At 56.0% G+C, this 11,310-nt stretch overlaps 1 protein-coding gene across 2 annotated transcripts in view; it reads left to right on the top strand.

Annotated features, from left to right (window-relative positions):
• Positions 1-152: 152 nt before the first annotated feature.
• The window catches only part of ABCD1 (ATP binding cassette subfamily D member 1), a 20,020-nt gene continuing 8,862 nt past the window's right edge, over positions 153-11,310 (top strand). Inside the window, exons 1-2 of one of the 2 annotated variants that reach the window (XM_032757913.2) lie at positions 153-1,463; positions 4,537-4,717. In XM_032757913.2, coding sequence (XP_032613804.1) covers positions 564-1,463; positions 4,537-4,717 — 1,081 coding nt within the window. In that variant the 5' untranslated portion in view covers positions 153-563. Of the gene's footprint in view, positions 1,464-1,817; positions 1,837-4,536; positions 4,718-11,310 lie in introns of those variants that run through there. The other variant, XM_058441749.1, reaches the window with a different exon arrangement.

The raw sequence follows: 11,310 nt of genomic DNA, 5'->3' as shown, positions 1-11,310 counted from the left end.
GTGGGGGGGGTGGGCGGGCCCCGCCGAGGGGCGAGAACAGAGTGGGGCTCCCGCGCCCGGACTCCGCCCCTCGCCCCTCCTCCGCCTCCTCCCCTTCCCCCGACTCGCCCCTGGCGAGGAGTGGGTGGGGATTCTGGGCCGGTGGCGGAGTCACTGTCGCTTCAGCCAGGCTGCGGAGCAGACGGACGCGCCTGGTGCCCCGGGGAGGGGCGCCACCAGGGGAGGAGGAGGAGGAGAAGGTGGAGAGGAAGAGACGCCCCCTCTGCCCGAGACCTCTCAAGGCCCTGACCTCAGGGGCCAGGGCACTGACAGGACAGGAGAGCCAAGTTCCTCCACTTGGGCTGCCTGAAGAGGCCGCGACCCTGGAGGGCCCTGAGCCCACCGCACCAGGGGCCCCAGCACCACCCCGGGGGCCTAAAGCGACTGTCTCAGGGGCCATCGCAAGGTTTCCAGTTGCCTAGACAACAGGCCCAGGGTCAGAGCAACAACCCTTCCAGTCACCTGCCTCAACTGCTGCCCCAGGCACCAGCCCCAGTCCCTGCGCCGCAGCCAGCCCAGGTGACATGCCGGTGCTCTCCAGGCCCCGGCCCTGGCGCGGGAGCACGCTGAAGCGCACGGCAGTGCTCCTGGCCCTCGCGGCCTATGGAGCCCACAAAGTCTACCCCTTGGTGCGCCAGTGCCTGGCCCCGGCCAGGAGTCCTCAGGCGCCCGCCGGGGAGCCCACGCAGGAGGTCTCCGGGGTCGCGGCGGCCAAGGCTGGCATGAACCGGGTATTCCTGCAGCGGCTCCTGTGGCTCCTGCGGCTGCTGTTCCCCCGGATCCTGTGCCGGGAGACGGGGCTGCTGGCCCTGCACTCGGCCGCCCTGGTGAGCCGCACCTTTCTGTCGGTGTATGTGGCCCGCCTGGACGGAAGGCTGGCCCGCTGCATCGTGCGCAAGGACCCGCGGGCCTTTGGCTGGCAGCTGCTTCAGTGGCTCCTCATCGCCCTCCCTGCTACCTTCGTCAACAGTGCCATCCGCTACCTGGAGGGCCAGCTGGCCCTGTCGTTCCGCAGCCGTCTGGTGGCCCACGCCTACCGCCTCTACTTCTCCCAGCAGACCTACTACCGGGTCAGCAACATGGACGGGCGGCTTCGCAACCCTGACCAGTCTCTGACGGAGGACGTGGTGGCCTTTGCGGCCTCTGTGGCCCACCTCTACTCCAACCTGACCAAGCCACTTCTGGACGTGGCCGTGACTTCCTACACCCTGCTTCGGGCGGCCCGCTCCCGTGGGGCCGGCACAGCCTGGCCCTCGGCCATCGCCGGCCTCGTGGTGTTCCTTACGGCCAACGTGCTGCGGGCCTTCTCGCCCAAGTTCGGGGAGCTGGTGGCAGAGGAGGCGCGGCGGAAGGGGGAGCTGCGCTACATGCACTCGCGTGTGGTGGCCAACTCGGAGGAGATCGCCTTCTATGGGGGCCACGAGGTGGGGCAGGTTGGGGCGCTGGGCATGGAGGGAAGCGTGTGGCAGGGAGGCCCAGGGGCAGGCAGCCGTGAGCGGTGGGGACAGTCCGGGGCTGGCCAGGGCTGATGCCAAAGGTGTGGGCAGGCCATGGGAGAGCGGGGCTGGGGTGGGCAGGGCCTTGGGCAGCCGTGGACTCAGGCGCGGCAGTGGAGAGGCAGGAAGGCTGGGTGGGGACTGTCCTGTGCGGTTGCCTGCACGCTCGAGGCCACTTCTGCTTCCTCTCCTCCTCAAGGAGGTTGTCCTGGCCTTAGAGCTGCGATCCTAGCGGTTTGAGCCTCTAGAGCTCCTGCCCGCCCCACTCCTGCAGCCAGCCAGGAGGAGACACCTGCCATTTGTGAGTGGGGACCAAGGGACGCAGCCTGCTGCTTAGCCCCTCCTGGGCCCTTGGGCCCTTTGAAGGCCGGCGTCCAGCAGAGCTGGCTGGCCAGGCAGGCCGGCATTATGGGCATGACTCAGCCCAAGCGGAGGTTAATGAGCAGCGCCCAGCGCAGCAGTGGGACTTGGGGTCAAGGCCACCCCCGCCTGAGCCCACAGGCCTGCCCGGCTACCAACTGGCTCAGCTGCCTTCCCGGGCCCCCAGACCAGAGATGCCGGGCCCAGGCCGCCGCTGCGGCGGGACACACTTCCTGCTCCTGGTGGGGCGGAAGGTGGCCGTCCTTCCGCCCCGTCTGTCTCCTGTCTCCCCGGTGGGCTGGGGCCGGCAGGCCAGGCAGGCGCTGGGAAAGGTTACTCCAGGTCAATGCTCCCTTTATCTCGCCTCAGCCCCTCCCCTTCCTCGTAGCTGCCTTGGGCCCTGCTCTCTGCGACTCAGTTTCGGTTCCCCAGTGCTTCTTGGGAGGAGGGGCACAATGGCATCCATCCCCCGAAGGCCTGTGTGTGCTCCCTGGGTCAGGTGGCCTCTTGCCCTGGGACCTTGTCTCACTGACTGTGCACCAGTAGAGAAGCAGGCTTGTCCCCGAATTCCACAGAGAGGGGCATCCCGGGTGTGGGCCAGACTGCAGATTCAGAGAAAAGGCCCCTGGACTTCAGCCACCACCCCGGCTTCCCTCTCCTCTTCTCCCGCATGCTGGGCTGCAGGGCCTTGGCAAGCAGCCGCAGCCTTGGGCGAGGCGCTTGGCACATTCCCCGCAGCTACATTGTCAGCCTTGGCTGGCACCCCTGCCAGCTCCCAGCACGAGTCTGGATTGCCAGGGTGCTTGCTTCAGGAATGGGAGATCGGGCTTGCAGGGAGCTCAGCTGTGCAGGCCGACCTGGGTGGCGGGGGCAGAAGAGAGATCACTGGTTCTTTGAAGGCCTTCGTCTGGGCTAGCTTCAGGAAGTAGAGAGATTACAGGTTCTTTGAAGGACTCCATCCGGGCTAGCTTCAGGAAGTAGCACGTTGGCCAAGAGGGTTTGTTGGCCAGGGCAGGAGGGCCTGGTGTGCATTCACGGCCTGTCTGCATAGGCCTCAGCTGGAAAGCTGTGTGGGGTGATAGGACCTCTCGGGTGGCATGTGGCCCATGGCAGTCCCACTGGCTGATGTCCCCGTGGACACTGGCCTAGGCTCAGATCAGGGCAGAAGCAGCTGACTGGCTGGAGGGCACACAGCAGAGTATTCTGTCCTTCCTGGGATTGCCACGAGGAGGCTTATTGAAACGCACATGCACATGATCTCTTGCTTGAGAACAAAGTAAAGCTCTCTTGATAAGTCTAAGCATCATTTACAAGAATGTGGTTCTCCTAGCAGCTCTGCCAGTGTGGTCCAAATTCCCACACTGGTTGCCACCATCAGGCTGTATGGGCTTGGGCAGGTCACTTTGCCTCCCTGGGCTTCAGTGTTCTGTGTACAATGGGCACACGAATACACATGCAGTGGGACGTGGGGAGAATCAGATGCAGAGCCGTGAAAGCACTTGGCAAACAGTGGCAGGCTGGGCAGCTGTCATCAGGCGGCTGTGGGGAGGCAAGGCTGGGGTGTGTGTCCCTGGCCTGAGCCCAGAAATTCACAACCCCTTGGCTACCTTGCTGGGAGCACTTCCCAACACCTCCCACCTCCCCCGCCTGTCTGACTGCTGCTGCCACCTCTTCCCAGCGGATGTCCCTTTCCCCACCTGCTGGTGTCCTGACGTAGTGGTGGCCAGTGCAGGAAGGGGGACAGAAGGACAGGGAAGGCCTACCCACTGCTGAGGGAGCGAGGTCCAGGCTCAGCAGTGGGGACATCCACTGGAGCGAGTCCTGTAGGGCCCAGCTCAGGAGCGCATCCTCCTGGTTTCAGTGGGAAAATGCCATGCAAATTTCTCACCAAAAGGAACTGTGGGAAGGTTGAGGGGAGAGGGGGCCTAAATAGGCCCAGACTGTTGAACCGAGTTTTTCAGAACCAAGAGACAGGGTCTCACTGTGCTGCCCAGGCTGGGGTGCAGTGGCGCCATCACTGCAGCTTCAAACTCCAGGGCTCCAGTGATCCTCCCACCTCAGCCTCCCGAGTAGCTGGGACTACAGGTGTGTGCCACCACGCCTAGCTAATTTTTTTTTTAATTATTTTTGGTGAGACAGCATCTCGCCATGTTGGCCAGGCTGGTCTCCAACTCCTGGGCTCAGGCAATCCTCCCACCTCAGCCTCTCAAAGTGCTGGGATTGCAGGTGTGAGCTACTGCACTCAGCCCAAGAGCACTGCCTTTTGCTGTCCTGCGCTGCTCTTTGCTTAGTTTAGGGGGGAAAAACTAGAGCTGATGGATGATCTCTCCGAGCCAGGAGGAGGGGGGGCTGGCAGGGAGCCCAAAGAAATGGACTCAGCAGAGGACAGAAACAAGGTGACTAAAGAGGGAGTGGAGAGGGGACAGGAGCCGCACTGTGACATCAGCCAGTCCTTTATACCCCCTCACACCTCGAGTTTGAGACCTGGCCCCACCCAATCGTAACCTCTGGCTCTCGGCCTTCTGATGGTCACCATGGCACAGCGTGTGTGAGTGGCAATGGGAGACCCTGACCATCGCCCCCACGGGAGCTGCCCCTGTGCGTGGCCAGGAAGCCTGTCTGTGTCTGTCACCCCCCACAGGTAGAGCTGGCCCTGCTACAGCACTCCTACCAGGACCTGGCGTCGCAGATCAACCTCATCCTTCTGGAACGCCTATGGTATGTCATGCTGGAGCAGTTCCTCATGAAGTATGTGTGGAGCGCCTCAGGCCTGCTCATGGTGGCTGTCCCCATCATCACTGCCACTGGCTACTCAGAGTCAGGTGAGACCCAGGGCTCCAAGAGGATCCAGGCCAGGGGCCTGTCCCCCATACCGCTTTGTGCTGGGCTCATGAGGGCCCAACTCAGCCAGCCCGCCGCCCACTTCTGCTGCTGGGGCCACCGAGGCCCTGCTGCCACTCTTGATGCTTTCAGAAGTTGGGCTTGCCTTGCCCCTCCTTGTTGCCTTTTGCCCTGCGCGCACCTCATGCCCTTTGTTACCACTCAGCCAAGCCCAGGACTGCAAGTCAGGAACACTACATGTCACTTCTCCAGGCACAGATACTCTCACCCACCTGTCCCTGTCCTCAACCCAACTGCGACTTAGAGGTGGGAGGATGTGCAGAGTACCTGGAGTGAGCCCCTTCATCACTCCAGCCTTGGTTTCCTCGCCCTGAAACAGCTCTTGCAGGTTGCAAAGGGGAAAGACCTCCACCCTAAGGTGTTTTAGAGGAGCGGGAAGCCTGTACTACCTGTTATTTTAGTGATAAGATTAAAGATTTAGGTTTTTGCATTCCTGTTGTTTTTGTTTGTTTTATTTTCTTTTTGGTTTTCGAAACAGGAGTCTGACTGTCGCCCCGGCTGGAGTGCAGTGGCGCGACCTTGGCTCACTGCAGCCTCGACTTCCCGGGCTCAAGTGATCCTCTCACTTCAGTCTCCCCAGTAGCTGGGACTACAGGCACAAGCCACCATACCTGGCTAATTTTCATGTTTTTGGTAGAGACAGGGTTTCGCCATGTTGCCCAGACTGGTCTCAAACTCCTGGTCAGGTGATCCTCCCGCCTCAGCCTCCCAAAGTGCTGCGATTACAGACGTGAGCTGCCGCGCCCAGCCTGCATTCCTGTTTTGTTCCCCTGCTGGATTGCAACTTCTGCATTTGATTTTTAGTCCATTAGTGGTTACCCTTTAAAAGATCAACATGCGGCCGGGCGCGGTGGCTCACGCCTGTAATCCCAGCACTTTGAGAGGCCGAAGTGGGCAGATCACGAGGTCAGGAGATTGAGACCATCCTGGCTAACACGGTGAAACCCCGTCTCTACTAAAAATACAAAAATTTAGCTGGGCGCAGTGGCGGGCGCCTGTAGTCCTAGCTACTCGGGAGGCTGAGGCAGGACAATGGCATGAACCCGGGAGGCGGAGCTGGCAGTGAGCCGAGATAGCGCCACTGTACTCCAGCCTGGGCGAAAGAACGAGACTTCGTCTCAAATAAAAATAAAAAATAAAAGATCAACACGCATACTTGTTAGGTTAATCAATAGCTCCGCCTCCTCCTGGACCTTAGAACACAGAAGCAGCCCCGTGGAGCATGGCGTCATAGCCCAGCCAAGAGTTGGATTTGTACCTAGTTTTTCCTCTTTGCTATCGCCTTATCCACGCGTGTTGAAACTCGCTCACATGTTTGCTGAGTTCTGTGCTCACCATTTCGTTCCTACATCTCAATTTCTCTTCTGTGTTCCCGTTATCTTCCTCCAGATAGACATGTTTTTAGTTTTTTGTTTGTTTGTTTGTTTTTTGACTCACGACTATACTCAGGACAAACAGTCATCAGTGCTTCTAGTTGTGGTTGGTTTTTAAAAAAGGTTCTTCCAGCAAGGGTTTTGTCATGGGAAATTCTTGATTATTTTATTGTAACTCTTTGTGTTGTTTCGTTTTTTGTTTGTTTGTTTGTTTTTTGTAGAGGCAGGTTCTCGCTGTGTTGCCCAGGCTAGTGTGGAACTCCTGGGCTCAAGCGGTCCTCCAGCACTGGCCTCTCAAAAGTGCTGGAATTACAGACGTGAGCCACCGCACCCAGCCTGTTGTAATTCTTGATTATTTTTGTTGAAAATGTTTCTATTTCACCCTTATTCCCAAGCTAAAGTTGAGTTGTGCAATGGAGTCTAGGTGGACTATTCTTTTCTCTCAGCCCTTTCACAATGTCTCATTGTCTCCCTGCTTCTTCTGTAGCTGCTGACAAATCTGTAGCTGCTAACAAATTGTCCTCCCTGAGCACTCTGTGGTTTTTTTTGGCTACTTTGCTCACTTTCTTTCTTTTTGGCATTCTGCAGTTTCACTATGACATGTTTAGGTGTCAGTTTTTGTTGATTCTGCTTGAGACTTGTTATATGTCCTTTGAATATTTGAGTTTTTCAATCATTCTGGAAGATTCTCAGCTATTAGCTTTTCAGATATTGCCTGACTCTCATTCTTTTTTCCTATTCTTCTAGAACTGGCAGCCAGTGCTGGACTTCTGACTCTCTTCGTTGTGTCTTTTGGTTTCTGTTTACTGTTTCCCATCTCACACTGTCTGTGCTGAATTCTGGGGATGCCCTGAGGCCTTCCTGCTTGCTCATTTTCCAGTTCACCAGTTTTCTCTTTGGCCATGTCTAATTGGAATTTTGTGCACATTTCAGTGGCTGTTTTGTAAGTTCTATTTCATTCTATTTCAAATAGAAATTTGAAAATGGACGTTTCCTTTTTCAAGTAGAAATGTCAGGCTGTTTCTGTGTCTTATTTGCTCATCTTTTTGACTGTTCCTTTTATGCTGTGTATCATGTTAGTCACACTTACCCCACTGTCTCTATCCGATGGTTTGGTTAGCTTCAGTTCTTGGGAGTATCATTCACCTGTCTTCTGTCTGCTGGTCTTCACTCATGGTGGATCATTTCCTTGTGGGTTTTGCAACAGGACTTCTATGGGGATTGGTGTGGCCTCAATGGAGGGTGTAAGTCCATATTTCCTTCTGTTTTGGCCAAGCACTCCAGGGTAAGCAGTTGGAGGCCGTTAGTTAGTGCGGAGGGGATGGTTTCTGAATTGAGAGGTGGTTTCATTTGAATTCATTTGAACTCCAGGCACATTGTTACAAATTCTTAGAGGAGGCTTTTTGTTCGTTGCGCATAGAGCCCAGGCTAAGCAAGGAAAGCTTCCTGGTCTTTGCCCTGCCTGCCTCTGGGGCTTTCAAAGGATCACCTGGCTGTCTGCTCTCTTTGCTCCCAGGAGTTTCCCTTGCTTTCTGTCAAGCTTGGCTCTGCTGGAAATAGTGTCATAGTTTACCCAGTTTGGTGGGAAGAGGGTTTTCAATTTATAAACAGAAGTCTGATTCTCTCTCTGTTCCTGTTTCCACCTTGGGGCTTTCCATGCCCTCAACTGTCTGTGTCATCCTCTGGGTGACTCACCAAGAGGAAGGATCTAATTCGGGGACTGCACATCAAGGGCAGCGTTGATGCCGACATGGGTACCCAGCCCAGTCAGCGCACCTAGCCCCAGGCACCGAGACAGCCCGCGAGACAGCACCTGCAGCCGCTTGGCTCCATGGTTGCCATTGGTCGCATCGGGCTGCTCCCTGCCCTGAAGGCCTAGGAATTTTCTGAGCCTCTGCTGTGCCAGGCTTTGTGGGCTCCTGGCCCTGCTCTGGTGGTCCTCAGAGCCAACAGCCTTTGAAGGCTGTGAAGCACTCCCTTTCCCCTGGCTTGATTGGCTCTGTCCTGTGGCCTTCTGTTGTTTTTTTTTTTTTGGGGGGGGGGTGCTTTTGAGATGGAGTCTCACTCTGTTGTCCAGGCTGGAGTGCAGTGGCACGATCTCAGCTCACTGCAACCTCCATCTCCCGAGTTCAAGTGATTCTCCTGCCTCAGCCTCCCAAGTAGCTGGGACTACAGTTACACGCCACCATGCCTGGCTAATTTTTGTATTTTTAGTAGAGATGGGGTTTCGCCATGTTGGCCAGGCTGGTCTTGAACTCCTGACCTCAAGTGATCCACCTGCCTCGGCCTCCCAAAGTGCTGGGATTACAGGTGTGAGCCACTGTGCCTGGTCCTGTGGTCTTCTTATTTCCCCAAATGCCAGGCCTGCTCTGTCTTGGGGCCTGTGCCAGGAGCACTCTTTCCTCTGCTGCCCCGTGGCGCAGCCCCCCTAGGCAAGGCCCGGCCTGCCCACCGCCACCTTTCCTGTCTCCTTCCCTGCCCCACTGCTCTCCCAAGCACTCAACACCCCGTCAGTGGCACCTTTCTCTCTCCCTGCCATGGACTGCAAGCTCCGTGGGGTCAGGGATTTTTGTCTATTTTGTCCCTGCTGTGTCCCCTGCGGCGGGTGGCTAGTGAGGGCTCCAGGTGCTTCAAGGAGGTGGAGTGCACTGGGTGGGAAGGCAGGCTCTTACCGGTTGGGGAAGATTTAGATAAGCTTTGCTGGGCTGGTGTGCAAGGCAGGTGGGCTCAGGAGATGGGCAGGGCCTGTGGCTCCCACTCCAGCCCTGAGGCCTTGCTCTGTCCAGCTCTGGGGCCCTGGCCTTAGTCGCCCAAGGCTCCAAGAGAACCTGCAGAGGGCAGCTGGTTCTACGCCAGGATGCCCTGGGCACAAAGACTTGCAGACCCTTCCCTTTGTCCACAGCGACTGTCCAGCTCTCAGAACAACTGGGGAGGAGGGCTGTGTCCTTGAGAGCACCCTGGGAAGAAAGGCCCAAGGCCTTCGACCTTTAGGATTAACGTCCCTGCCCCGCCAGCCCAATCTAGTTCCCTGGTTTCCCAGGCCAGGCCCCTTTTCACCCTGCATGGCCCTGAGCAGATACTGCGTTCTGTGTCTTCCCCCAGCCCCCAGCCAATGATCCCTGAGGCTTCCCCGTCAGGATCACACACGCCCCTGGATACAGTCCTCAGTTCCTTCACAGGACACTCCCACCACTTCAGCCACACCCCAGCACCCTCAGAGGCGGCCTTCGCCCTTGCTCCCCACCTCTGCTCCTGTGGGGACTCTAAGGATCAAGAAGCTGAGAGTCAAGACCATTGATGAGGGTTAGGAGTGCTGCCACGGGGCCTAGAGTGTGACAGAAAAGCAAATTAAGACAGGAGCAGCTCCTGGGAGAAGCAGACACCAAACAATACAGCTGCTGGCCCAGAGGTCAAAAACCATGGTGTAGAGGGGGCAGTCAGGAAGTGGGACATTAGGCCGGGCGTGGTGGCCCATGCCTGCAGTCCCAGCATCTTCGGAGGCCAAGGCGAGTGGATCACCTGAGGTCAGGAGTTTGAGACCAGCCTGGCCAACATGGTGAGACTCCGTCTCTACTAAAAATACAAAAAAAATTAGCTGGGCTTGGTGGCAGGCGCCTGTAATCCCAGCTACTCGGGAGGCTGAGGCACAGGAATCCCTTGAACCTGGGAGGCAGAGGTTGCAGTGAGCCGAGATCACACCACTGCACTCCAGCCCGGGCAACAGAGCAAGACTCCATCTCAAAAAAAAGAAAAGAAAAGAAAAAGAAAGTTGGCGTTTCAAAGCCAAACAGCCCTGGGCGTTGGATGACAAAGTTCAGATGTGCCCCAGGAGGGGCGACATCGGTGCAGGACAGAGGGCCGGTGGAAGGAGCTGGCTGTACCCAGAAACAAAACCAGATGCCTACTGGAGTATTTTAAAAATCAACGTTATTGAGATGTAATTACCATACAATTCATCCTTTTCCATGTACAGTTTAAATTCACTCACAGAGTTGTGCAGCCATCACCACTAACTCCAGAATGTTTTATTTTTGTTTTATCCCCCAAAGAAACCCCAGACCCATGAACAGTCACTCCTCATTCCCTCTCTCCAGCCCCTGGCACCCACTCATCTGCTTCCTGTCTCTGTGGATTTGCCTATCTGGACATGTCCTAGAAATGGAATCATGTGCTCTGTAGCGTTTTGTGACTAGCTTCCTTCACTGAGCATCATGGTTTCAAGATTCGTCCCTGTCATAAGATGAATCAGTCCTTCGTTCCTTTTCGTGGCTGAATAATATTCCATTGTGTGCATAGACCACAATTTCTTTATCCATTCATCTCTTGATGGACATTTTGGGTTTCTTCATGTTTTGGCTATTGTGAATAACACTGCTGTGAACATCCATGGACAAGTCTCTATGTGTGCAGATATTTTCGTTTCTCCTGGGTGTGTAGCTAGGAGTAGAATTGCCAGGTCACACGGTAACTGGACAGTTCACTTTTTGAGGAGCTGCGAGACTGTTCTCCACGGTGGCTGCCCCATTTTACCTTCCCGCCAGCAGTGTTGGAGGGTTCCACCTTTTCATCCTGGCTAGCACTGGTTATCATCTCCTTTGTATTCTAGCCACCTAGTGGGTGTGAGGCAGTATCTCTTGGTGGTTTTGATTTGCATTTCCCTGATGACTAATGATGCTGAGCCTCTTTTAATGTGCTGAGTGGCCATTTGTATGTCTTCTTTGGAGGAATGTCTGTTCACGTCCTTCGCCCATGTGTGATCGGGTTATCTCTGTTGTTGAATTGTGAAAGCTCTTTGTATCTTCTGGATACTGCGCCCTCATCAGATGTGTGGTTTACCAGTCCAGAGTTTTCTCCCAGTCTGTAGGTTGTCTTTTTCACTGTCTCGATATTGTCCTTTGGTGCACAAAAGTGTTCAGTTGATCTGTTTTTCTCTTGGTGCTCATGCTTTTGGTGTCCTAGTGAAGGAACTGTTGCCATACCCAAGGTCGTGAAGTTTTATCCCATTTTCTTCTGAGAGTTTCATACTTTGGGCTACACTACACATCAGCCTGTGATGTGCTCTGGGTTGGTTTGTCTGTATGGTGTGAGGGGTCCCTCTCTTGCACATGGAGAGAAAGAGAGAGAGATCTGGTTGCCGCCGC

Source organism: Hylobates moloch, unplaced genomic scaffold (assembly GCF_009828535.3).
Source record: "Hylobates moloch isolate HMO894 unplaced genomic scaffold, HMol_V3 SCAFFOLD_7, whole genome shotgun sequence".
NCBI classification, from domain to species: Eukaryota; Metazoa; Chordata; class Mammalia; order Primates; family Hylobatidae; genus Hylobates; species Hylobates moloch.
This window is presented reverse-complemented; position numbering and strand designations above follow the sequence as displayed.